Here is a 27,605-nt window from a genome sequence, read left to right as displayed (position 1 = left end):
AGATACGTATCCAAAACATTCAAGCACAGAAACACTTAAAAGATCAATGTGCTTATCATATGGTCACTCCCTTATAAAATATTTTCACACTGCTCCACCTACCTAAGAGAGCAGCAAAAATAGGAAAACGATTTGGATTCAGGTCCAGTTGCTTGGCAACTTCATGCATCAGATATTGGCTTGTGGTGAGACTTTTCCCGTTCCGGCTCAGTTTTAGGGCATGGGCACTGAAATAGTAGGGGATGTTGCACAGTGCATAATCAGAGTCATACGCAACCAAGCCATGGAAACCATTCTCTCTGCAGAAACCAATCACTTCCTGATGGTGATCCTCAATGCTCTGTGCAACCTGGCAAATGAGAAAAAAACTTCATCAGATGTAGGGTAATAATACTGTAGCAACAAGCTCAATAAGCAGAAATGTTTGCACAGAAGCTGAAAAATCACATTTATGAAAACTATCCGTGAAAGCCAAACAGTCAAAAAAATGCCATAATAAAGTTTGCAACACATTGCTCCACTAAGAAATTTCTGTGGGAAATCGCATTTAAATAATCTCCTGTCAGTAACTTATGATCCCATCTAGACTGCAAATCAATTTTCAATTCTTGTCAAGCTCAAAGATCACCCTGCTTGAAAATACACAAAGCCAGCTGACCCCATGACAGTATTTTCAAGAAAGAGAGGGGGAGAAAGACACAAGAAAATAAAGAGGTGAGAAAGGAGACAGAAAGAAGCCACCCACTGTCAATGAAACCAAAACAATTTCTTCAAAGTAGATCAAATGTGTCAGGTGAAATCATCAGAATTTAAAAAATAAAATAAAAGTATGATCCCTCGGCCTACCTGTCAACCAGTTCTTATTCTCCTAAGGCCTTCCACACGTGGAGACCATAAAAGGATGCACACGTTCACCCTCAATGTAACTGCCACAGGCTTATTCTATGTCGCACACACTATGTCAGGACTAGGTCTATACCAACTGCCTTTTCAGTGATGAAAAAATCTAAGACACCCTCTTTACTTCTGTTGAATCCCCACTGTAACATCCATAATACCTCGGATTTCCACAACACACGAAGGAGCAAGCAGAGAAGCAACACCTTTGAGAAGTCAAAGTCCTCTGGGCTCTCTCTAGTCCAAAAAATATACCAAAACACCTGGAAAAAATGTTCTAAATGATTTACAGTCCAAGACCACCAAATTCTCTCCTGCTGTTTCACATACTCATTAATCCAACCAAAATTGTGGCAGGTTTTTTGTTTCTACAATGGAGAAAGTAATTTTGAGAACAGAATTTTAAACTAAATTAGGTGATTCCAATAACAATGGAGTATTAACTCTCCACAGGGCCTTGGAGGAGAAAAATGTGTACCACCCTTAACCCCAAGTTTTTAAAACTACTGTCCAATGTGTGGCTACATTGAGAGAAAGTTTATATTAAATTAAATTCAAAATTAAGTTCAAGTATTCAGTGGTCACAGGAGACCAGAAGCTAACATACTAATTGGACAGCACAGAACATTCTCATTACGTCAGAAAATTCTACTTGACATCACTATAGAGTTGACCTCACTTCTCAGCAACTTTCATAATAAAAGCAGTCGCCACATTTTGTTGGAAGGTTAGCTATAATGAAATCTCACTGAGAGGCAAAGCAAACCTTTTCAAGATGCATACGTAAAAGAAGAAATCACTTTCTGAATTCTCGGTAAATATTTCAATAAAAACATTTTACTTAATAAGAAAAAAATAAAACAACATCCAATCAGTCAAATAACGTTCTGTTCTTTAGAATAAGAAATGCTATTTTATCCCTCAATCTAAAAACACTGTATACCAGCTAAAACAGAATAGATTTTTTAAAAATCTAAAATTAGGCCTGCTTCATCCTCTCACTTCTAGAAATGGTAATTTCTAATCCAAGTTCTTTATCTCAAATCTTTTTATTATGTACAACTTTACATTTACAGTGATTTTTAAACTATTTTAAAATCATTAGAAATTACTGGCTTTTTTCCAGACATCTTTAATAGTTAAGTTTGTACACTCTATTAAGAGACACGAAAATGAAAGGAGACAGTAAGTGACCACTCCCTTCTTGGCTCACCCTCTCTCACTCCTCCAAGGAGATCTAGAAAAGTCAGCTTGTTCCTTAGATTCACACATGTTGGGAAGGAAGCTGGGCAGAACTAAAACAGAGGCTAAAAGGAGGTGAGAGCCCAGCCCTGCCCACCTCCATCAGCAGGGAGTTCAGAGACAGCCAGCACTCATCTCCCAGCTTCACAGGGTGGTGAACAACGCCTGGGTGAGAAGGGGCTGCTAGCCCACGGTGGAAGCAAAGCCATCTCACAAGAAGAGGCTTTCTAACCAAGACCTGAAAGGAGGGGCTGGCCCTGGGCAGGACCTCCAAGGAGAGTATCCATGGGGCATGGGCAGGGGACGTACAAAGGTCAGGAAATGAGCCTGGCCTGTTGCCTGGGCAGAGGGACCCACTGTGCTCCGACCCTGGGATCAAGAGGAAAAGCGGGGATGATGAAGTCTGAGAGTAGCAGGGATCAGGTCTAATCTGGCAGCTTTCAAGTAATGCTGTCAGTGTTGTAAAACAGCAGGCAATATATTTCAAGAGCTATAAAACGTTCACACTCTTTAACCCGGTAACCTCACTCCAGGAAATAGAGCCTAAGAAACCAATTCACTAAATAAAAACATTAGAAGCATAAAAAGGATCACAGTAGACTCCTAAGGGAAAAAAATAAATTACGGAGATAGACACAGCCACTACGCTGTACTGTGAAGAAACAGAAAAAGCTTAGGATAAAATATTAAACAAAAGCATTTCAGAATACAATATCGTATACACACAACTATGTAAAACTTCGTTTGTGGTAAAAGGCTGGAAAGAAAAAGGCAAAGGTCAACATAGTTGTAATCAGGGTGGTGGAATTATGCTTTAAAAATCCCTTTTTAAAAGAAAAAAACCTAATGAAAAGCTGAAGAAGTACTATTATAAACCATACCTACACTCTGGTCATCTCTCTGCTACAGCACTTTGGACAAACTACCGTTCTTTTACATGTATGTCTCTCCAACAGGACAAGGGGCACAGCTTACGCATCTTCATGTCAAGGGTCTAGCTTGGGGCTGGCAGCCAGCAAGCACCAAAAAAAATTAAAAACTGCCCCAGTTTGGTGTTGCATTTCATGGTTCCCCAAAGATTCCTTAAATTAGCAAATTAAAACTAGTAAGATACAGTCTATCCAGTACAGGCCAATATCCAGTAGAACCTCATAAAACAAAGGTGGTAGCCGGGCGCAGTGGCTCACACCTGTAATCCCAGCACTTTGGGAGGCCGAGGTGGGTGATCACCTGAGGTCAAGGAGTGTGAGACCAGCCTGGCCAAAATGGTGAAACCCCGACTCTACTAAAAATACAAAAAAATTAGCCAGGTGTGGTGGCGGGCGCCTATAATCCCAGCTACCCGGGAGGCTGAGGCAGGAGAATCTCTTGAACCTGGGAGGCAGAGGCTGCAGTGAGTCAAGATCACACCACTGCACTCCAGCCTGGGCGACAAGAGCGAAACTCCGTCTCAAAAAAAAAGAAACAAAAAAAAACACAAAAAAACAAAGGTGGCATGTGGGGCTTTTCACAATTACCTCCTTCCTCCACCCATAACAGAATTACCTATTCACTCAGAACACTTGATTTTAGATTGGCATTAAAAAGCAAACAATAATTCAGTACAACTCTAATTTGCAAATGATTAACCATACCACAATCCTTCCCAAAACCAGACAGAGCATTAAACAAACATCTGACTGCTAGAATTTGTGTCCTAAAACAAAAGATAAAGGACCACACCCATGAAAACAGCCTCACACCTGCAGTAAAGGTAGGACCTCTCCCAACCTGGCCTCAGCCCATATTTCCTATCCCAAGTGTCCTGAGTAAAGAGGGTGGGTGGGGGGGAAATCGGAGTCTACACTCCAGCTCTGCCCCAGATACCCACCCTGCCAGGACAACCTCCCCAACAACCAATGTAAAATCTCAGATCTCTACATTCCTTCAACTTCTAAAATTCTAGAACTCTTCCCTCTCGTTAAAATTAATTGCGCTTTTATCTGAGGAAATGCAACCTGACATTAAAAATCACAAGAGTAACAGAGAGGATGTCCTTTTCCATGGGTGAATAATGGAAGTGTGGTTCCGCAGTTATGCAATGGGGGAAATCGGCGGGTGACAGCAGATCTGGCAAAGAAAATCACAAAAAACTCTGAATGAAAGAGTTCAAAGTCGATTGCCTAGGGGTGGTAGGAACAAGATGACTCTGCATTTGTCGAAACTCATACAATTTACATCACACAGAAGAAACTTTAATGTATGCAAATGAAAGAACAAATCAACCAGGGTGTCAGAGGATGCCAGGGTAGAATGCAGACTGACAAATGTATACAATTGTATTATAAAATGTATGAAATAGCCTCACTGAAACTGGTAGGGGAGAAGGAACTGCCTGAGTACCTGGGAAACAGTGCATTTGACTTGTTTAAGTATGCCTCCCAGAATCTGCATTAACAATTCTGAAATTACTTTGCAGGAACACTAAGGTTAAAGCAAATGCTGTATGAGCCAGGTCCTCACTGTCAGAGAAAGAAACTACAAATAATCATGCAAAAGGAGAAAGCTAGAATGAACCTCGTGGTGCTGCATCAGCCATGAGACATCAGTGAGAACCGGCGTTCAGGTGAAAATACACACACAGGTGGGTACAGAAACAATGGAAGATCTGGTGTTCACACAGATCTCCTTACACGGACCCCCAAGCAGCAGTAGCACCTGTAGCTGTCAGCTATGAGGGCCTAGACACAGAGACACCCTAGCAGCAGGACCCCACCAGTGCCCAGACCAAGGTTTCCAGGCACCTTCTCCATGACAAAGAACCGGGGCTTCTCTTTGGAGACAGCTGACACTGGAGCAGGAAAACACAAGGTGCACCTAAAGCATCTCGTAGGTCCAGAAAGCAAGGAAGCACTCCCAAAACAAAAGGATGGCATGTGTCACACGGGCCAACCCAAGAGAGCTCCCAAAGCCAGAGCCAGGACAATGCAAGCAAGGATAAGGCAGAGCTGGATATAACCCCAAGTGAATTGATTATGACCCTATAAAAAGAGGGCAGGAGCCCGTAATGATACAAATAAATAATTAAATAAATGAACGGGGAAGAGACACATTTTCCCTACAGAAGAATTCAAATAATACCATACAATTTTCCCCCCCAGCAGGTAGAGTTTAACCCTATCCCCTTTGAATGTGGGCTGGACTCATCTACTGCTTCCAAAGTATGAGGATGTTATAAATATGCGAAAGGAAAACTGGTCACTGCAGAGCAAACACCCGCAGAGAGCTCCTTACCCAAGCAACCGAGGTCGGCGCCATTCAGTGCTAAGCCGAGTCAATGCCATGTGCCATGTGGGGTGTTGAGAAGCGCCCTACACCTCTGGGCTATTCTTCTCCCAAATACACAGCCATAATTTAATATAGAGAAAGCATCAGACAAACCCAAATAGGAGACATTCTATAAAACACCTGATTAGTACTCCTCAGAAGTGTCAAGATCACCAAAGACAAACAGAAAAGCTGCCCCAGAGGACAGGGGATGGAGGACACTAGAGGTCCTGACCAGGGTCCCGGAACAGAAAAGGACACTGGTGGGAAACAGATGAAATCCAAATGAAGTCCATAATGAAGTTCACAGTAGTCTACCAAGGCTAGTTTCTTGGTTTAGATCACTGTGCCAGCTAGCAGGAAGTGAACATTCCCTGGAAGCTGAGTGAGGGATATTCGGGAAGTCTGTAATATCTTTGTAAATTTTCTATAAAATTATTCCAAATAAGTTTATTTTTCTAAAAAAAAAAGAGTCAATATTCTAGAAGACAATACATCAGCTGAAAGACTATTTCAAACCACTTTATTAGATGAACAAAGTATAACAGGCACGTGAAAAATAAATCCTGGCCTAAAGGCAAGTTTCAAAAAGCCTATTATATAAAAACAGAAATCTTCCCACAGGTAGTCCAGTTGAAAGAAACAGGAAAACCTACGAAGTATGGAATTTGGTTACCAATTAATTTATGAGTGAATAAATGCAGTCAAACTACTAAGAATATTCATAAGAGGCCCAATAAACAATTCCTTAAGATTTAAGTCAAGGAAAGCCTGGTTAAAAATCTGATCAAGGATATGAGCAGGGGTAAAAAGATGATACAATGCAAGGTTTGGGTGGGAATGGAAAAAAGATTCTGGGTTGCATCAAAATAACTTACAAGGCAGTTATTTAATTAAGAATAAACGTTAAGTACTGGGCTGAAGCTTTGGTCTAACAGACTTGAGCTCCCCTGCTGTTCATCTGGTCTTCTGAAGCTCCTTCCTGTTTTCCCTTCTCCTATACTAAGCTACTCTCTCACTCTTATTTATCTGCTTCTTCTCTTCTCTGGCCTTCCAACGCCTGGCTTGGACTGGGCATAATACAATGAAATGTGTACTTCTAGTTCTTAATGTTAATTTCAGAAGTGAGTTAAAACTATTAAACGCAATGTTGAGATTATTTGATTTTGAGCCCCCTCAAAGAACAAAATGACGTAAAAAAATAAGCCCTGAAAACACTTACTTACAGGTAGCCCTTCAAAGGGGGTAAAGTCACCCACCAGAGGTAAATCAGACTTCGAACTATGAGCTGCCTCCTTGCTGAAAGTCCCAGGCTAGTAGCCACTGAAAGTATCTGCCATTTTAAAAGCACCAGGCCTTGATTAATTTTTGTCATGGCTACCATTTCCACTCTATCAAAATGCAAGCTTCAAGATCAAGGAAGTGAAACTCTAAAGCTCCTTCTGTAAACAACCCCGAGGAGCATTCGGCTTCAGCTCTTGTGAAGTGATGAGGGGGCCAGTGTCCAATACAACACTCTAACCTGGGGCAGCCAGGATGGGAATCACAACACTTCTCAGCTTCTTCCTCCCTGTCTACCCCCTCCCCAAGAAATATGGTAGGTGTCATTAGTGTTGACAAGTTTAAGAAGTGGCAAAAGGGCCTGTTTCTGGTCTCAGGAAAGTACTCTGTACGTCGATTTACGATGATAATTTTTGCCACTATAAATTTACCAAATATACCTAGGTAAATCTTTTTATCTCAGTAGTTTTACATTTCATCATTAAAAAGGCAGATATATCAAAACTCAGGACTTTCACAAAGAATAATGACTAAAAAACTCCCAAACTTACTTGGCAAGTATAATTGTTTATTAATTCTGAAACACAGCTACGGGAAGACCCCATAAGAAGAAAAACTTGACACTGTTACTTACTCCTAGTCTCCAGTGAAGAAACACTTCTACAATGAGGTTTGTGTCTCTGGCACCAGGTGGGTGAACTCCACTGCCTACTTTAATACTTTCTGTACTTCCATTTCTTCATCTGTAAGAATAATAGTATTCCTCTATCTCATAGGGTAGCTGCGATGATTAAACATACTACATGTAAACAGCTCAGAAGCATTCACAAATAATAAGCACTTGACAAACGTCAGTTACTATGTACTTTTAAGGAAGCTACATAAAAAGGTTTCTTTACACTTTTCACACAGGACCTGAAACACTATGGGTTCTCATACATACATTTTCTGACACTAGGAAAACATACCGTTAATGTGGTTTTTCTTCAGAATAATTTTACACCAGTTCAGGGAACAATGTGACACATCCTCCAGCCAGCTAGCTGATTTAGAAGATATAAAACAACCTGACATAAAGAGCGTATAGGTCCACCTAAATTATTTTGTTTTAAAAAACAACTACCAAAAAGGCAGTCTTCGGCCTCTTCCCAATGGGCAGTCAATAGCTATGAAATGGGAAAAACTAACACTGAAGCTTCTGTTCCCTACTCTAGTCCAACTGAAGAATAAGAACATTAAAAAAAAGTCAACTCCAATTTGGTGGCAGATTTTTGTTGCTGTTTAAAGGGCAATTTAAATGTTATGACACATAGCAGCAATGCCTCTAAAAAGAAATCTCTCTCTTCAGGTAAGCTGAAATCATAGCTGAATAAGCTTATCTTATATATCTCATTTAGAATAAATGAGAATTGGGTACAGTGATCTCAAAAACAAGGAAAAACATTTCTTAAAATAAGGGAGTGGGACATGAAAAGATGCTCAACTTCACTCATTATTACAGAAATATAAATCAAAACCACAATGAGACACTGAATACCTCACACCCATTAGGATGGCTACTATTTTTTAAAAAAAGAAAATAACAAATGTCAACAAGAATATATGGAGAAAAACAGATCCCTTGTGCATTGCTGGTGGGAATGTAAAACAGGGTGGCCTCTTGGGAAATAGTATGGTGATTCCTCAAAAAACTGAATGTAGAACTACCCTATGATACAGCAATTACACTTCCAGGTTGAAAAAATGGGTCCGAAGAGATGTCGGTACACTCATGTTCACAGCAGCACCATTCACAATGACAAAAAGGATGAAACCCAAGTGTCCATCCACTGATGAATGGATAAACAAAATGTGGTCTATCCAATACAGCAGAACGTTACTGAGCCTTAAGGAGGAAATTCTGACATGTTACAACATGTATGAACCTTGAAGACATTGTGTTAAACGCAATAAACCAGACATAAAATTACATGTACTGTACGATCTCATTATATGAGGCTCATAGGGTAGACAACTTCAGAGACAGAGAGGAGAATGGTGGTTACCAGGAGCTGGGGTATGGAAGAAATGGAGAGTTACAGTTTAGTGGGTACGTAGTTTCAGTTTGGGATGAGGAAAAAATTCTGGGAATGGATGCTGGTGATGGTTATACAACAATGTGAATATACTTAATGCCACTGGGGCCAGGCGTGGTGGCTCACGCCTATAATCTCAGTACTTTGGGAGGCCAAGGGTGGTGGGTCACTTGAGGTCAGGAGTTCGAGACCAGCCTGGCCAAGACGGTGAAACCCTATCTCTACTAAAAATACAAAAATTAGCTGGGTGTGGTGGCAGGCGCACACCTGTAATCCCAGCTACTCAGGAGGCTGAGGCAGGAGAATTGCTTGCACCCAGGAGGCAGAGGCTGCAGTGGGCTGAGATCACGCCACCATGCTCCAGCCTTGCTGACAGAGCGAGACTCCATCTAAAAAAAAAAATATACTTAATGCCACTGAACTGTACATTTAAAAATGGTTAAGTTGGTAAATTTTATGTTAGGCATATTTTACCACAATTTTAAGAAACAATAATAATAAAAAGAAAGGTATCTCCCTGTCTTCTCAGAAGGCCTAGGTGCTTGGCTCCAAAATTAACTTCCTACTTGTAAAAAGGCAGAGTTTTCCTTTTCCTTTGATTAACGACAATTAGGATGTATGTAATAGTTTGTATCTGCCAGACTGTATCAAAGGGTGACACTTCTTTTTTGCTTTCGCAATCTCTTTAGCACACACTGCTTGTGATGTGATCACAGTCTGGTTCAATGGTTATTCAATAATACAGGTTAGGTGTCCTTTACTGAAACACTTAAGACCAGAAGTGTTTTGGATTTCAGGCTTTTTCAGGCTTTGGAATATTTGTTATTATGCTTACCAGCTGAACATTCTAAATTCAAAAATCAAAAATCAAAAATGCTCCAATGAGCATTTCCTTTGTGCATCATGTTGGTGCTCAAAAAGTTTTGAATTTTGGAGCATTTCAGATTTGGGATGTTCGAATTATAAAACTGCTTGATTTTTCCCTCTAAAAATATTAATAATAATAAAGGAGTGATGTCATAAAAGAAATGCAAATTAAACTTTACAAACTTTAAAAATAAAAAAATACAATGATAAAAGGAAGAAACACCCACATTATTTGTATTCGGAATCTATTTAGCCTACTCTAATAATCTAATGACTCAGCTAAATCCTAGTAAATCATTCTTATTAAAATATCATTCAAAAATCTAAAACATGAAATTTCAATTTTCATAATTTAGGAAAAAGAACTTCAGGTTGATACTATTTATTTCAAGATAGTAACACTTGCAAACTCTTCATAGGTCCAGGAAATTAAAATACCTCATCCATGGAGTCTAGTGACCCCCTCCAACAGTCTGGGCTGGCTTGTTACTACTATTCATAAATGTCCTCTAGCTCAGAGGATGAATGATGTACTTGAGACCTGTGAAGTCAACCCTCCAGCAATAAACCCTCTAGTATACTTCCATGCACTAACCAGTAAAACACCAACACGGTAAATTCATCCTTTCAAGAAAGTTAATTGATTCCAGAGACAACTGAGAAATGCCAAATGACTGGGGCATAAAAGTACCGTTTCTAAATCACAGATCCTAAACTCCATAATGCAGATTGACCATCACCTCTGCAAATACTGCAGTGGGTCAACTTCAACTCTACACTGTCCCCTAAGATGCCTAGAAACAATGTGTGATAAAGCCAGGTGTAACAAGAGGAAAGGTGGCTAAATGCAGCCCATTTCCCGAAGCAGTCACCCATTTTATGCCCTCAACACATCTCCTAAGTTAAGAAGCATAAAAGGTTTATTCAAAGATAAAAGCTCTGCACCAAGTGGCCAAGCTGACACCAGTGATTTTGGAATTAACTCTAGGGGGACTTTAAAACTTCTGCTTCCTACCATCTCTCTGCCATCACACTTCCTTGCCTGTAACTGGTGATTCATATCCATTTATCAAATATTTTCTGAGCATGTACTACACACCAAGTATCGTTCTAAGAGCTGGATAACAGGCAAGGTCTTCACCAGATTTACCTCTAGAGAAAACATAAAAATAAGCAAAAATGAGGCCAGGCACAGTGGCTCATGCCTGTAATCCCAGCACTTTGGGAGGCCAGGGCAGGTGGATCACAAGGTCAGGAGTCCGAGACCAGCCTGGCCAACATAGTGAAACCCTGTCTCTACTAAAAATACAAAAATTAGCTGGGCATGGCGTGCCTGTAATCCCAGCTACTTGGGAGGCTAAGGCAGGACAATCGCTTGAACCCGGGAGGTGGAGGTTGCAGTCAGCTGAGATTGTGTCACTGCACTCCAGGTTGGGCAACAGAGTGAGACTTCGTCTCAAAAAAAAGCGAAAATGAAATAAATGATGAACTATATGGAGACACTTAGATAATTTAAGAATATTTTTATCTGAACTGTGATTCATTTAAATGTCTGTTTTATTTAGAAAATTGTGCCTATAAATCTACTGGAAAGTAGTCTAAGTTTTCAAATCCTAAAATCTCTTTTCTTCATGTTACGCGATATTTGACATTTATTCCTACGGTGTAGCGCTTATTAAGGTTGGAATGTGTAATATGTGTTAATTAGTTTCTTCCTATTCATATAAATTTCAGAAAACTAAAATGAAGAACAATGTCGATCTAAACATGTTAGACATAGGAGGAAGTATACCTGTGTGTATTTTGATTCAGAAAATTAAGTTGTAGTTTTGATTACTTTCTTCCTGGTGTACTTGGACATCTCTATTGCAAACATTTATGTGACTTTACAAAGGCATAAAGCTTTGAATTCTTTGATTTGCTCATACCAAGATTTCCTTACCTTGGCACTACTGGTATTTTGGGCCAGATTATTCTTTGCTATGGGGGCTGTTCTGTGCACTGTAGAATGTTTGGCAGCATCCTTGGCCTCCACCCAATAGATGCCTTCAGTTAACATCCTCCCCCAGCTGTGACAACCAAAAATGCCTCCAGGCACTGCCAAATGTCCCCTGCCAAATGTCTCAACTGTCAACCCTACTTGAGAGCCACTCACAGGTCTTCACTGAGTAAACATATTGTTCTACAGTATTAAAGAAAGTTCCAAACAAGAAAAAAAGGATTTAAATGAACCTCCTCAACCCAGAGGCTATAGGCTCCCTGAAGGTTTCCTTCCTTTCCTGTTCTGTTCACTCCTCCAGGCCTGGGCATTAACAGGTGCTCAAACATTTGCTGAAAGGAGAATTAATCACCATTGGGAACCAGTCAGAAAAGAGAGTATGAGAAATGTAAGACTTAAAAAAAAAACAAAAAACACAAACAAACAAAAAAAAATCTTAAGTAATGGCCATTGATCCAGATTTTGAAATAATTTAATTTGTCTGGCTATATAATAGAATGCAGCAAATATTCTGATTGGAGTTGAGTGCCTATGCTAAGCATAAGGGGGTACAAGAGGAGTAAAACAGTCCCTGGCCTCAAGGAGCCTACGGGCGGCTGGGGGAGGTAAATATGCAGTTATGCAGGTAGGTGCAATACAACAGACTAGAATGTCCACTGCAAACATACACCATGCTGTGTATGTGTGTGTATTCCCGGTCCACTTTTTCAAATATCAAGAGATTCCATGAAGAAGGCTGGCATTTGACATGGGCTTTGAAGTATAAGTAAAATTTTGATGAGCAAAAGTAGGACACAGTACAGTAGTTAAATAAGAGGGAATGACATAAGCAGAACTGGATATTTCTTGGGGAAATAGTGACCAGTTGGGTTAAGAACATTTTAAAAAGTACAGTAGAGGGATTGTGAAACATTAAGTAAGGTCAAATGAGTTCAGGTCGCAGGAAGGTCTACAAGTCTGAACAAGGAATTTGGACTTAATGGTTTTGTTCAAGTCCCAACAGGATAGTGACCTCCCTGAAGATGTGGCCGTCTACCCTGCCAAAGCTGTGCAAGATTAGTTCCACTGGGGAGCAGGGGTAGGTGCAGAGGCCATTCTGACTGCTATCTACAGTAACACAGAAGTGTAATGACATGGAATTTACCTATAGTATATGCCTTGCATTCTATTTTTCATTCTATTTTACTCTCTGTTATTTTTAAGTAATGGCAAACATCCAATAATTTCGTTTCACAACCCACTGAAGGGTTTGCAAAGCATTTCTTCAACCTTTTGGGTAAATATGGTGAATTCAAATGTTGGGGGTACTGGAAAAAAGGAAGAGTATAACAGTTAAGTAGGAGACTACTGAGCCAGAATTGGCCTGGTGTGTCATTATTCTAGGGACTGGGAGAATGGGACGCTGGAACAGCAAGCATGACTCTACGGTGGTAGAGGGTGTAACTCTGAAGTGAGTGATCATGAAGTTCAAGCTAGTTACAGCTAAAAAGGAAGCCAACAGAATGGGAAAAGGGAAATAGTGGAAGGCAAGCAGGGGACAGACGGTGGGAGCGGCAAGGAGTGACAGGGACACAGTGTTCAGAGGTGTTAAAGGTGGGGTCACTTTTCTCACTAATTATATAGTCCAAGCTCTGGAGTATCTAAAGTGCAATTAGAAATTCACTCCAGTTGCAGAATCAGGATGCCAGATGAGAGAGGTGAATAGTCAGTGTCTGTGTTGATGGGACACAGTATAAACAATATATAAGTATGTAAAACCAAGTGCTGAAGTCTTTGAGGACAGTGAGGCTGTGCCTCGGAAATGGTGAGATGTTGAATAAACATGTGGGTTAGCACTCACCTCAAAAGATGTAATATTGAGAAGTATATAATGAAGAATATACTATGGAAGTGGCCAAGAGGATTGTGGCATTTAAGGAAACATCATACTGCAGTAACCCCAGGAAATGGAAGCATTTTGATCATTGAAAAAGGTTCAAGGAGGCAGACAGGAAAAGACAGAGTGGTTTTTGTTAGGTTTAATTTTAAAGTAAAAAAAAAAAAAGGAAGAGATTTAGATGACCATGATAATTGTTGATAAAGATCAGTGCTCATATAACAAATTGGTGGCACAAGATCTGAAGCTAACTTAGAACCAAGTTTTCCTTCGCTTGGCATTTTTAAAATGGAATAATTTTAAATAAAATCTGGGTTTCTGGCTTTCTTGCAAAGTCTGAAGTTCTGGCAATGTTGACTCTATGGTCCTACGTGGCTTTTAAAATGTGCATACCTTTAGCTCTACTGTGTGTATATATCATGTGTATACCATCTGTCGGGGTTGGATAAATTATGGAATACTATTTAGGGACTGAAAAGACTTACAGCTCTAAGTATAGACATGGAAAGATTTCTTACAAATAAAAAAGCAAACTGCTGAATAACGTATAGTGCGATCACATTAATGTGAAAAAATAGAACTATATTATAATAATATATATTATATAACTTATGACATAAAATATATGGCCTACACAGCCACTGTGGAAAATATATGGCAATTCCTTAAAAAGAAAAACAGAATTACCATGTGACCCAGCAATTCTACTTCTGAGTATATACCCAAAAGAACTGAAAGCAGGAACTCGAACAGCTCTTTGTATACCATGCTCATAGAAGCATTATTCATTATTCACAACAGTCAAAAAGTGGAAGCAACCCAAGTATCCACCAGTGGATGAATGGATAAACAAAATGTGGTACATATACACAGTGGAGTATTATTTAGCCTTAAAAGTTAAGGAAATTCTGACACAATCTACAACATGAATGAACCTTGAAGACATTAGGCTATGTGAATTAAACTAGTGACAAAAGTAGTACAACAGAGAAATATAGACAATGACTAGTTTGAGGTATAATATGGTCAGTTTTGAACCTTAAAAATCTTCCAGTCAATTAAAGGTCCTTAAGAATAAGATATACTGTCAGTGTCCAGGATCTACTGATGGACATTTTTCTTCTGAATAGAAACATGACTGTTCCTAGCCTAACTAAAAAACATAGTAGAAGCAGTTAGCTATCGTAACTGACCTGGGGGTGACTTGTAGGTAGGCACACCCACTAAGTAGTCTTACACAAAGAAGCTGAACTTTGACTTTAGCACTCCACTTCTGTCTTGAGGTTACTAATGACTTGTCCCCAGATGTCACTTAATCACTAGATCTTGTTTTTTTCACATGTAAAATGGGATAACAAAGCACTCTGAGGAGTAAATGAGATGGCATATGTGAGAAAGGACCTAGCAAGGACCTGGTCTGATACCAGTTCATTCTCTTCCCCCATCAAGTATATATGAAGAGAGATCATCATCTCTAAATACAAACATGTAATTATGCTAACCATGAAAATTCTAAACCATAGTCTAACCTCGCATTCTTCCACTGACTTAAAGCATGAACGCCATTTTACGTAAGAGCATTATTTAACAAAATTCCAATGGAAGCAAATTCAGAAGATCTGAAAGACTTCATTATAAACCCTTACACTGATACCACAAGTCATATAGCAGAAACATTTATGAAAGCTCCAGTGACTTCATGCCACTGAGATTTTAAAATAAACATAAGTCATTCACTGAAGTTTCAAAGGTTATAATGACCCAAGGCACACAAGAGGAAACACTGTCCAAGTAACTAGTTAAAGCCAAGTTCAAATTAGGCTATTTTAGAACCTACACATAGGTTCTAACTAGTCAATACACAGGCCAACGTATTATTATTATTTTCATTTTTCTGGCTGTCTTTCCATGTAGACCAACTTCTAATGGTTAAAGAAATACAATTACTACTACTGAACAAAAAAATACAATTATTACTCTGTAAAAGAAATAATCTCTAAATCAAAAAAGATTTCTCCTGGCCAGGCGCAGTGGCTCACGCTCGTAATCCCAGCACTTTGGGAAGCCGAGGCCGGTGGATCACGAGGTCAGGAGCTCAAGACCAGCCTGGCCAAGATGGTGAAACCCCGCCTCTACTAAAAATACAAAGATTAGCCGGGCATGATGGCAGATGCCTGTAATCCCAGCTACTAAGGAGGCTGAGGTAGAAGAATCGCTTGAACTCAGGAGGTGGAGGTTGCAGTGAGCCGAGATCGCGCCACTGCACTCCAGCCTGGGCGACAGAGTGAGACTCCATCTCAAAAAAAAAAAAAAAAAAAAAAAGATTTCTCTAAGCAAAGGTAACAGGAAAGTATGCCCCTCTGCCAATTTACAAAACACTAGAAAGCACCAATAAGATGCTTAAAGTTTTAAAGTTTTTATAAATGTCTCATTTATCCAACATTATATATACTGAATTGTTCATGTCAATTCCTTTGCCAGTGCTTTTTACTTAATCTTAAAAAAATTATCATATGATAAAATTAACACATTTACTTTGGATGAATAGTTCTGATTTTAATGTATGGTAGCAACACCACCATCAGAATACAGAACAGTTCCATCACTCCACAAAGATCTCTCCTGCTGTCCCCTGTATGTGTACATCCTTCCCCTCCTCTACTCTCAGCACCACTGAATTGGTCCCCATCACTATAGTTTTATAATCATCCCTTTTGAACCTGGCTTGTTTCACTCAGTATAAAACCTTAATTAAAGATTCATGCAAGTTGTTACCTATACCAGCAATTCCTTCCTTATTATTGCTAAGTAGTATTCCATAGTATGGCTATACCGTAGTTTTAACCATTCACTTATTAAAGGATACTTTGTTTCCACGTTTTGGCTATTATGAATTAAGCTGCTACGGACATTTGAGTACCAGTTTTTGCATAAACAAAAGTCTTCATTAGGAAAATACCCAGGAGTGGAATTGCTGGATCGTATGATAAATCTATGTTTAACTTTATAAGAAACTGCCACTGTTTTCCGGAGTGGCGGTGCCATTCTGCATTCCCACAAGCAATGTGTAAGGATCCAGTTGCTCAGCATTCTTGCTAGCACTTGGTATTGCTCATGTTTTTTTCTCTTTTAGCCATTCTAATAGGCTTGTAGTGATATCATGGTTTTAAACGTTTTAACCACTTTATGGGTATCTTTTATTAAATGGTATACACTGTTTCAATCCCTTAAACAGAGAATGCTGAAAATTAATTTTTATGACTCAAAATCATCCTTATAGAATAAACATTGTACTACCCTCAGGGACCAAGGAAGTACATAGGGTTGTTTTCCTTTTCTTAAAATAGTCCCAGAATTGTTTGCTTTTTATAGCTTTTTAAATCTCTCTTGTTGTCACTTCTTGCTATTAATGGTGCTCCTGCCTCTGGCAGACTCTCCTCTTCACCCTCTTCTCAAGTTGAGTTTAGAAAATAGATAACCAAGCTTGTTAGAATTACATCTGAAAAGAGGCCAGTCCATGAGTGAGAGAGCTTAAAGGATTCTTCAGTGAGGAAAGCAAAAGCACCCCCCTACACCCGCCAACCCCCACATCACTGTACCCAAACTTCCTGACATCTTGCTTGGTTGCTGAGAAATTTCTAGTAGCTAAATCTCTTAGGCACTTTTCGAAAAGGTAAGGTTGCCAGCTAAGAGACCACCAAGTAATTGAGTCATTACCATATTCATTTTGTGCAATTCGCCCTATAATGTGACCCTAGGTCAATAATTAAAAGCTTAGCAAAAGCAAAATATAGACAAAATTATCCCGTGTCCAGAAACCTAAGTGAAAAAGACGATCTTAAATGGATCTTAAATCTAGTTTCCAAACACTGACACATTGGTCTGAATTCTGAGCACCTACTAGGTGTGCGAGGCATTCAAAGGGGTGCAAAAATAAAGAAACTGTAGAATTAAAAACAACTCAACAGTTCTTTAAAGACACAGTGACCATATGCATACATACTGATTCTAATACTAAGTAATATTCACAGTGTTCCCTTGAAAGTCGCTTCACTAGTTAAGTAGATAGGTGTGCGGTTACCAAAGGCAAGTCAGTGCAGCTCATCCTGTCTTTTAAGTAGTCTTTTCCATCTCTGAACAAGACTAAACTTTGAACACTTTTACGCTCTATTAGGGAGATGGATCGCTTCAGACAAATGGCAGCACCTTACTTCCTTGAGCGCCCCAGGCTCCGATTCAGAAATTAAGAGGCAGGCACTTCCTCTCACCCGAACTTCCCTGAGGAATGGCAGCTGTATGTCTGCCAGGCGCAGGGGCCAATCGGGACTCTGCCGGCCGCCTCCACCCACGACTTAAACACCATTTCACCAATTGCAACAGGATCGTGGGTGGGACTTCCGCTATCATTTTAGGCTTAACTACCACCATCTCCTCGCGGGCAGTGGGGGCAACCGCGAAGACAGAATTTCACAAACTTTCAGCTCCAGCAGTTTCAAGGAAATGTCAGATGACAAGATAGAAGACAGAGTGGCAAGAGCTAAGACACCAAAAAGGCCCCCAAAATTTGTTTTCAAGAAAACCAATGAAAAAAGCAAGCAATCAGAACGTGAAGTCCAGGATCATGGATGTGCTTATCTTCACAGTCACTGCTGGGTCCTGAAGTTCTCCTCTGGCCCAGTGCCAGCTGCGGAGCCCTCTGCCAAAGGGCCAGAGGAGGCCGGTGATGTAGAGCTCTGATTACCCACCCGTCAGGGCGCCGCTGAAGGTCACTGAATACTTACTGTGCACCCGAAAAATAAATCCTGCGAGTTCACGCCCGCGTAGCTCGCCCCCTGATTTTGAGCGACTCCTTTCGCATGGGATCTACAAAACCGAACTGCCTTAAAGACTTCTTTCACACGGACGTGAAGTCACAGAACTGACAAAATCCCATCCTGTCAAAGTGCACGGGTCTTTGAAATCTAACACAAAAAGCCATAGAAAGATTCTCTAAACACCCTGTACTATGAGGAACACGGACAGGGCACTGCGTTCTGAAGTAGAGGCCAGGGCACTGGCCCTTAGACACGTCTCGCTGTCACCGGGCTAACAACATTGGCAAGGGCGACGGCAGCAGCACTGATATTTGCAGCCCCCAAGGGCCCTGGCGAAACCCCCTCTATTACTCTGTATCCTGCTTGTTTCCAAGATGAACCTGTTGCTGGGAAAGAACAGGCTAAATTAGAAAAGGGAGCATTTTGTCAAAGTTGAAGGTGAGTGATAGCCTGCCCGCCTCAAATAGGATGGGAAAAACTAAGGATATTGGGGATGATGACACTGCCGCCTCCGAATTCTGGTCCGGGGCTCTCTCCCAGCCCTCAAGTGACCCCACGCGGCCGTGGACCCCGAACAGGGACAGCTGGAGACGGGCTTGGGCAGCGCGCGGCCTGCACCCGCGGCCATCCATCTTGCGGCCCGGCCCGGCCAGGCTATCCCGGGCAAGGGCTGGGGGAACTCGCTGCCCCCAGCGCCGCCACGGCCGGGCGACATTCTGCGCCCTGGGAAGGGGGATAGGGGTGCGGCGCGGCCCCAGTCCCCGGCCCGCCCGGATCCCCGGCCTCACCTTGACGTGGAAGCGGATGAGCGCCAGGCGGATGCAGTGGGCCATGCAGACGGGCGGCAGGAACCAGACCTTTGGCGGCGGGGTGCCCTTGTTCTGGACATGGCTGACGATCTGCTGTGCCGTCTGGCGCTCGTTGCCCTGCCGCTTAACCCACTCGTGCAGCCGGGCCTTCTCGAGCGCGCCGTTGAAGAAGACGAAGAGCTCGATGTTGCCGCCGAAGCAGGCCTTGGCCAGCGCCGCCAGGTAGCCAAGCATGTGGTTCCACTGGCCGCCGCTGACCCAGTCGGTGTAGAAGCCGCCGTAGAGGCGGTGCAGGCAGTTGTCGGCGTCCACCAGCAGGCGCAGCGGGGTCTGCGGGGGCCGCTGCCGCCCGCCGCCCACCAGGCTGCCCCGGGCCAGCTTCTGCAGCTCCACCGGCACCACGGCGCTCGGGCAGTGCTTCTCGATGTAGTCCTGGAAGCCCTGCACGCCCATGGCGGCGGCGGGGGCGCGGGCGCGGGTGCGGGCGGGGGGCGGCGGGGCCGGGGGTGGTGGGGCCGTGGCGCGCGGGCGGGCTGGCGGGCGGGGGCGGCGGCCTCTAGGGGGGACTGGGGCGGGTCGGGGGCACGCTCATGGCCGCCGCGGCCGCCATGTGCTGCCGCCTCCCAGGGCCATGTCTGGGGAGGGACCTGCCGCCGCCGCCGCTGCCGCCGCTGCGAGGCCGAGGCCGAGGCCGAGGCTGAGGGCCGGGGCGGGGCGGGCGGGCGGCGCTGACGTAGCGGACCCGCCCGGCGCGGACACCGCCCAGGCCCGCCGGCTAGCAGGCGGAAGAGGCGGCGCCGGCGGGACGCGGCTCCGGGCTCCCGGAGGCGGCGGCGGCGGCGGTGGCGGTGGAGGCGGAGGCCCGGAGTTGGGCCGGGACGGGATCCAGGAGGCCCCTGAGCCGGAGCAGGCAGCGCCTGGAGACCACAGGCCGTTCGCCCGCCTCAGGCCGGTCGGCCGCCGCTCCCCTCCCTGCTCCCTGTTCCCGGCAGGGCCAAAGAGGCCGCAGCCTCCGCCCGGTGGTTCTCGGGCGAAGGGAAGTCGCGAAGCAGGTCCCGGGGCAGAGCTCGCCTGCTCCTGAGGGAAGCGGCGATAAGATGGCGGTTTGAAGGGGAGCCGGAGGCCGAGTCACTCTGCTCGTCGGTACGCCGCCTTTCTAACGCCGCCGCCGGCTCGCACCACTCTGGGCCTACTGCCCACACTGACTGCGGGGTCCGGGAGAGCGGGATGCTGGCCGGCCGCGCCTGGCTTCTTGGAAAGAGCAGGAAGGAGCGCGAGAATGCAGTTCCGCGGCAGGTGCTCATCCCAGCAGCTTCAGGCTCTCGGTTGTCGTGGTTTTTACACCTATGACAAATGACATGGCCAAATATACCATAATGTCTGAAGGTACAGGTAGCCCTAAGCGCCTGCTCGTCACGGAAGAGACTGTCTTGAGAACACAGGTCTGTTGCAGCGTGGGAAAGCCTGCGTTCCCACTGCGCAATGGCTAGACTGAAACGTGCGCCTTTGCAGTGGCTCTCCCTGCTGTTCTGAGGGAGAGGGATTTGAATCTTGTTGCTTTAGTAGCATCTTCTGGAAGGAGGTCGTTTACGTAAATTCTGTTCCAAAGCTCTGTCGTAATTGTTTCTAAAATGAGGTTGATACTGTATGTATATTAGGCTTGCATAAAACGTTTTCAAAAAGAGATTAATGTCTTTCAGAATATAAATTTAGAAACCCAGCACTCTAAAAGTTTTAAAGTGCCGCTTTTACTTACCTTCATCTCTCCATTTGTTCTTTTTTTGGAGAAACCTCTGTAGAGAAGCAGGATGCAACCGACAGGCTGTGGCCGGACAGCTGCTGCCCAGCACATGGAGCCGCACGAGCACGATTTGGCCAAAGAAGCCCCCATACTCCCGGTGAAAAAGGCAAGTTGGATTTTTCTGCTTTCTTTTCTGATACCCACCTTAAATGCAAGCCAGTATCATATATACATAAATTAAATGCTGCTGGTATTTTAGGAAGTTACATTTAAAAGCAGGCTGACAAGTTATGCCACTCACCTATGCATAAAATTAGTCACAAAGCCAGGATGACATGTTATCTAGAAATAATACAGGCCAGGTGCGGTGGCTCACGCCTGTAATCCCAGCATTTTGGGAGGCCGAGGGGGTGAATCATTTGAGATCAGGAGTTCGAGACCAGCCTGGCCAACATGGTGAAACCCCGTCTCTACTAAAAATGCAAAAATTAGGCGGGCCTGGTGTTGTGTGCGCCTGTAATCCCAGCTACTTGGGAGGCAGGAGAATTGGTTGAACCTGGGAGGCGGAGGTTGCAGTCAGTGGAGATGGCGCCACTGCACTCTCTAGCCTGGGCAAAAAGCGAGATTGCGTCTCAAAAATAAATAAATAAATAAATAAAAGAAATAATACAGTTAGCCATTAAATAACAAGGCAAAATCCAGAAATATCCAAATTTGCTTTTATAACCCAAGGCAGGTTCACAAGGTGAGGAGTAGTATTTAATCACTCGTATTTTCATTTGTAGCATTGCATTCCATGTATTTACCTTTTCTTTAAACACTCTTGCTTTTAATTTTTAAAAATGCATTAGTGTGGCTGGGCGTGGTGGCTCAGGCCTGTAATCCCAGCACATTGGGAGGCCGAGGCGGGCAGATCACAAGGTCAAGAGATGGAGACCATCCTAGCCAACATGGTGAAACCCCATCTCTACTAAAAACACAAAAATTAGCCGAGCGTGTTGGTGCACACCTGTAGTCCCAGCTACTCGGGAGGCTGAGGCAGGAGAATTGCTTGAATCCGGGAGGTGGAGGTTGCAGTGATCACACCACTGCACTCCAGCCTGGCAACAGAGCGAGACTCCATCTCAAAAAAAAAAAAAAAAAAAAAAAAGCCAGTGCCAGTATCTGGAATTCTGGAAATAAATTTATTTTCACCTTATTACATTGTAGAGGTCTAAGGTTCTGGAGTCAGGCCCCCAATATCCATCTTAGGATAAGTCTGTGCCCTTGCAAAAATATTTACCTTATTGAACTTTGGATTTTATCATCTGTAAAATCAACATATTAATAGTACTTAACCTCCCAGGTTGTTATAAGGATTAAATCAGATAACCTGTGTGCCTGCCACACAACAAATGCTCAATAAATGTTGGCTTTTGTAGTTACTTCCAGAAACTGTATTTGTCTAGACTTATACTCGAGAACATAGACCAGTTATTGTACTTTTGGAAAGTTTAAAATTCATTATTGTATCATAACACATAAAACTCAATTCTTAGTTGCCCTATTTAGCTGTGTATTCTTTAAAAAAAAAAAAAACAACTTTATTTATTGAGTAACTATTGATGGCGGGCAAAATGTTTAGCTGACAAACGCTTATATACTCTGCATCCTTAGCTCAAATTCAGGGGTTGGTTGAAGTTAAATTGCTTAAATATTGAGGTAAAAATAAACATCTGGGCCGGGCGTGGTGGCTCATACCTATAATCCCAGCACTTTGGGAGGCTGAGGCGGGCAGATCACAAGGTGAGGAAATCGAGACCATCCTGGCTAACATGGTGAAACCCCGTCTCTACTAAAAAAAAAAAAAAAAAAAAAAAAAAATATATATATAGCCGGGCGTGGTGGCGGGCGCCTATAGTCCCAGCTACTCAGGAGGCTGAGGCAGGAGAATGGCATGAACCCAGGAGGCGGAGCTTGCAGTGAGCCGAGATCACGCCACTGCACTCCAGCCTGGGCAACAGAGCGAGACTCCGTCTTAAAAATAAAAAATAAACATCTGTATTTAAAATTTAATAAAAAGTTATGTCTTCTTGGGGGGTCACAATATGACAACTAATGGTTGGGGACTTTTTCTTTTTTTATTTTGTATTTATTTTATTTATTTTTTCTCCCCCAAGATGGAGTCTTGCTCTGTTACCCAGGCTGGAGTATAGTGATGTGATCTCAGCTCACTGCAACCTCCTTCTCCCAGGTTCAAGTGATCTCCTGCCTCAGCCTCTGGAGTAGCTGGGATTACAGGTACACACCATCACACCTGGCTAAGTTTTGTATTTTTAGTAGAGATGGGGTTTCACCATGTTGGCCAGGCCAGTCTCGAACTCCTGACCTCAAGTGATCCATTTGCCTCTGCCTCCCAAAGTGCAGGGATTACAGGCGTGAGCTACCGCACCTGGCCTAATATCATTAATTAATATTTTACTTAGGTGAGGTATCTAACCACCAGCAATAACAGATGAGTTTCCAGTTTTTCAAACAAGGTAATAAGAGACCTTGATCCTGCCCATGTAATCATTAGCATATGTTGGGAGACCAGCAGGCTGGAGCTAAGCAGGGAGTCTGTGATCATGGAAGAGAGCAAATTAATCCACACTAGGGATTCTAACCTATAATGTTTACCTAGCACCAGCCCTGTTAATTGTCAATTTAAATTACCCAGAAGAACACACACATCTGTAGGCCTGCTTCATAAACGGTAGATCAGTAACTGACCACACTGCAGCCGTGTGTCGGCAGTTGAGTTTTTTGGTCTTCAGGCTGTGCTGTCTATCCAGTACTGTGAGTTATCAGCAGTAGCAGAGGGTAGGAGAGCTCCACGGAGATCAATATTCGGACTCTGGAGACCATGACAAAATACATTTCATATTCCAAACTAATATATAAACTAACTTTTTTTTTCTTTTCAGATTTCCAGAAGCTGTTCTGTCAATAACAAAGTCTCAAAACCACAAAACCACCAACACTAAGATCATTCTTGAGTCCAATTTGAAAAACTAGGGTCAAGTTCTGCAGAGGCATTGAAAGGACAAGATACCACCCTAATACCCATCGTGTGAGGGAAAATGCTCTATTCACCATTCCTCAGCTTCTGCTTCTGGTTTCAGAGTTCTCGCTATATTGGAGGGTGTTTTAAAGCTAGAGTGGTCTTTATCCACTTTTATTAACACATCTGAATGTGAAGGTCAAGAGAGGAAAGTGATATGTCCTAAGTCAGAGTAGAGTCAACAAGAAAATAAGACAAACAGCGACTGAGCCCCTGATGTATACTGGGCATTGGCGAGCTACTGGGGATATGGAGATGAAGAAAACGTAATCCCTTCTTCAAGGAGCCCAACCTACCAAGGTAGACAGACATATAGACAAATAGATACTTGCATAGAAAAAAAGAGGAAAAGGGGATCAGTGTGACCTGTGTAACTAAGTACCTTATACAACCCTCCTGCAACAGATCATATTGCCCTTTATAGTAGGGATGGTAATCCCATCTCTGAATTCCACATGTGCTTTGCAGTCATACCACACCCATGTGTCTGTTGGTCCTGACTGTACCATTTATAAACAGCTTCACTTTCAGCAGTTCTCAGCCCTCTTAAGCTAGGGTCATTGTCAGTAGGGATACTGCTTCACAAGCGTCAGCAGAACACCAAAGGAGACCGTATGGGTGAAAGCAACCAACACTGCCCTGGCACTTCATAGGTTCTTAGAGTTTTCATCTTTTACTTTCAGTCTAACACAGCACTGCCTGCTTTTTGTTTTTGTTGCTTGGTTTGTTTCTTTCTTACCGTGTTCACCAAACTTGTGTCCAAATAGCTTTGGGCTGATGCAAGAATATCTATGTGGAAGAGAAAGAAGAGTTGTTCTCATGGAGGGCCTTCAGATGAGTGCTATAGACACTCTAGGCAACTCTCCAAGAGGCTTCTCAAGCAGGGTGGGCAGTGAGAGCTGCTGTGGAATCAATGGACAAACATTGACAGGGACTGCTTTGAAAGAGTACTCAGTTGAGTATATATATTCTCTCTTAAGGGCTAAAAGTTTATAATCATCCCTTAAACACTGTGATGCGATCTTTTGAAGTAAACTATATTTTACAATGTGATATAAATCAAATGAGTTTTTTTTTAGTTAGGAATTCCCGTAAGTATAAAGCCATTTTAAGATGTACGTTTTAGAGACTAGCTATTGTTAAGTGGTCTGTTACATTTGTGTAAACTATAAAGATCTTTCCTGAGGAAGCAAGTCTCTCATACCAGAATGCGAAAACACCAGCCCCAGGCTTGAGTAGCCTAGATCACATGAAGCTGACTTCCTCTGAGGAGTCTAGGACCTCAGATATAGGTGGGAGCACACAATCATCCTTCTGGAAACAGCTAAGGCTTGTGGCTCAGGCCTTTGACCTTGCTGACAAAGGAAGAGGTCAGGGTTGACGAGAGCTCTAGGAAGAATGAAAGTGCCTCTGGAAGGCAGGAAGAAAGTTACTGTAATACTTTATCCTCAGGGTGGAACAAGAGTCTGGGGAAGCTCTGCCCTATAAAGTCCCCTTCCCCATTCCTTCCAGGTCCCTGGTGTGGTGGTATAAGGAGAGTTGGCCCAATCTGGGAGCTGAGAGATCTGAGACATCCATCTACTGCATCAGTGCACTCAGAAGTGAGGATTTTGGCACAGTTATTCATGAGACATCAGCCCATCATGTAAAACATGCCTCCAGTTTGGTTAAACTAGGAAGTGCTATATAATATTTAAAAATCAGTTACATGTCACTGATAAAAGACTTAATATTACCCTGATATTATTTTTCTTGAGGCAACATGATGAAACCCATTGTCTACAAAAAATCCAAAAATTAGCCAGGTGAGGTGTGCACCTGTAGTCCCATCTTCTCAGGAGGCTGAGGTGGGAAGACTACTTGAGCCAAGGTGGTGGAGGTTGGAGTGAGCCCAGATTACGCCACTTGCACTCCAGCCTGGGCAACAGAGTGAGGCCCTGTCTCAAAAAAAAAACTCAAATGAATTTTATGAAAGTTGGAGAACCAGGATTAAGACTGGTTGGGAACTAAGAATGACAGGTACTTCTAACAATACAGCTGGGGTGCTGTTGATGACATGAATGAACCCCAATCTTACTGTAGTCATTTGCTCAAGATTCAAAGTCATGAAAAAGAGTAGAATGGACCAAACTTAGGTACTAAGAGTCCCCAGCCTGGCAGTGAAAACAGTATAGTTCCTTTGACTTTAATATGGGGAAACAGGTTCCTGGATTGACGATCTCACCAAAACTATACACAATTTTTTTTTATTTTTTCTCAGACCTCTCGGATGAATATATACAATTTCTGAGAAAGAAACCTGAGTACCTTTAGGAAGGGAAAAGGAATGCTGAATATCCCTAAACAACATGTCTTACATATTTGGTAAGACTTACTATACCTTGTCCTAGAAGATAGAAGATGCCCTGCCCTTAGAAGACAAAGAGACGGTAAAGCTATGCCTTCTAAATCTTAAGCCACTCTTCAGATAATGGATCCCTTCATGGTCAGCCCAAACATCTCAAGAACTTTTAATTTGTACCGTTTGTCTTTTTTTTTTTTCCATTTATTTAATACCACAAATTCACTTTATTATTATGAAGCCAATATCTACATCTCACAAAGATTCTCGTAAGAAATGCAGAACTCCTGGCTGGGCGCAGTGGCTCATTCCTGTAATCCCAGCACTTTGGGAGGCTGAGGCAGGTGGATCACCTGAGGTCGGGAGTTCAAGACCAGCCTGACCAACATGGAGAAACCCTGTCTCTACTAAAATACAAAATCAGCTAGGTGTGGTGGCACGTGCCTGTAATCCCAGCTACTAGGGAGGCTGAGGCGGAAGAATCGCTTGAACCTGGGAGGTGGAGGTTGCGGTGAGCCGAGATCACACCATTGCACGCCACCCTGGGCAACAAGAGCGAAACTTCATCTCAGGAAAAAAACAAACAAAAAACGCAGAACTCCTTACTGGCCTCAAAACGTACTGTGGCATTTCCATAACCTACAGGTCTAGAAATCCTGTGCCAAATATGGTTAACTTGTTTGCTGAGAAGGATGTGGAAGAACGGGAACCCTCATACACAGCTGATGGGAAAACAGTCTGGAACTTTCTTAAAACATTCTGGTAAATGGGGGCCCTGCAAGCTAGAAAGTGTGGCTATAATCCCTGGCTTTTTTCCTTTTTTAAACTTTTTCTCTCTCAGTCCTGACCTAAAGATGACCCTGGTCAGGCTGGGCATGGTGGCTCACGCCTGTCATCCCAACACTTTGGGAGGCCAAGACGGGCATATCACCTGAGGTCAGGAGTTCAAGACCAGCCTGACCAACATGGAGAAACCCTGTCTCTACTAAAAACACAAAATTAGCTGGGTGTGGTGGTGCATGCCTGTAATACCAGCTACTTGGGAGGCTGAGGCAGGAGAATCACTTGAACCCGGGAGGTGGAGGTTGCAGTGAGCCGAGATCGCGCCATTGCACTCCAGCCTGGATAACAAGAGCAAAACTCCGTCTCAAAAAAAAAAAAAAAAAATTCTGAGAGAAAACCTGTCTTTCCAGCCAGAGGAGCAGGAAAAAATGACCCTATGGTCTGAAGAATGTGGAAATAATCCATCTTTTTTTTTCTCTCTCTCTGCTTTCT

At 42.9% G+C, this 27,605-nt stretch overlaps 2 protein-coding genes and 1 long non-coding RNA gene across 8 annotated transcripts in view; 2 read left to right on the top strand and 1 right to left on the bottom strand.

Moving 5' to 3' along the window:
- FAM120A (family with sequence similarity 120 member A) overlaps window positions 1-19,851 on the bottom strand; it is a 114,180-nt gene extending 94,329 nt beyond the window's left edge. For 4 of the 5 annotated variants that reach the window (XM_024251922.3, XM_054520253.2, XM_024251926.3 and 1 more), the window contains exons 1-2: window positions 19,146-19,851; window positions 103-349 (exon numbers count right to left, since the gene is read on the bottom strand). In XM_024251922.3, coding sequence (XP_024107690.1) covers window positions 103-349; window positions 19,146-19,619 — 721 coding nt within the window. In that variant the 5' untranslated portion in view covers window positions 19,620-19,851. The remainder of the gene's footprint in view (window positions 1-102; window positions 350-19,145) is intronic. The other variant, XM_063714286.1, reaches the window with a different exon arrangement.
- Window positions 1,588-8,699, top strand: LOC129047925 (uncharacterized). Of its 2 annotated transcripts, XR_008509817.2 has the most exons (5): window positions 1,588-1,711; window positions 4,598-4,762; window positions 7,315-7,416; window positions 7,941-8,074; window positions 8,461-8,699. It is a non-coding gene; the product is annotated as an uncharacterized LOC129047925 (long non-coding RNA). The 2 variants fall into 2 exon arrangements; XR_008509818.2 differs by having other exon boundaries at window positions 7,315-7,396; window positions 7,941-8,678.
- A 91-nt stretch (window positions 19,852-19,942) lies between the features above and the next one.
- FAM120AOS (family with sequence similarity 120 member A opposite strand) lies at window positions 19,943-25,048 on the top strand. Its single transcript, XM_024251927.3, is given in 5 exon segments — window positions 19,943-20,462; window positions 20,954-21,021; window positions 21,024-21,073; window positions 23,853-23,883; window positions 23,886-25,048. Coding segments are annotated over 5 exon segments (216 nt in total). The 5' UTR covers window positions 19,943-20,445; the 3' UTR covers window positions 23,936-25,048.
- Window positions 25,049-27,605: the final 2,557 nt, after the last annotated feature.

The sequence above is a fragment of the Pongo abelii genome, chromosome 13 (assembly GCF_028885655.2).
Source record: "Pongo abelii isolate AG06213 chromosome 13, NHGRI_mPonAbe1-v2.0_pri, whole genome shotgun sequence".
In the NCBI taxonomy this organism is placed as follows: Eukaryota; Metazoa; Chordata; class Mammalia; order Primates; family Hominidae; genus Pongo; species Pongo abelii.
This window is presented reverse-complemented; position numbering and strand designations above follow the sequence as displayed.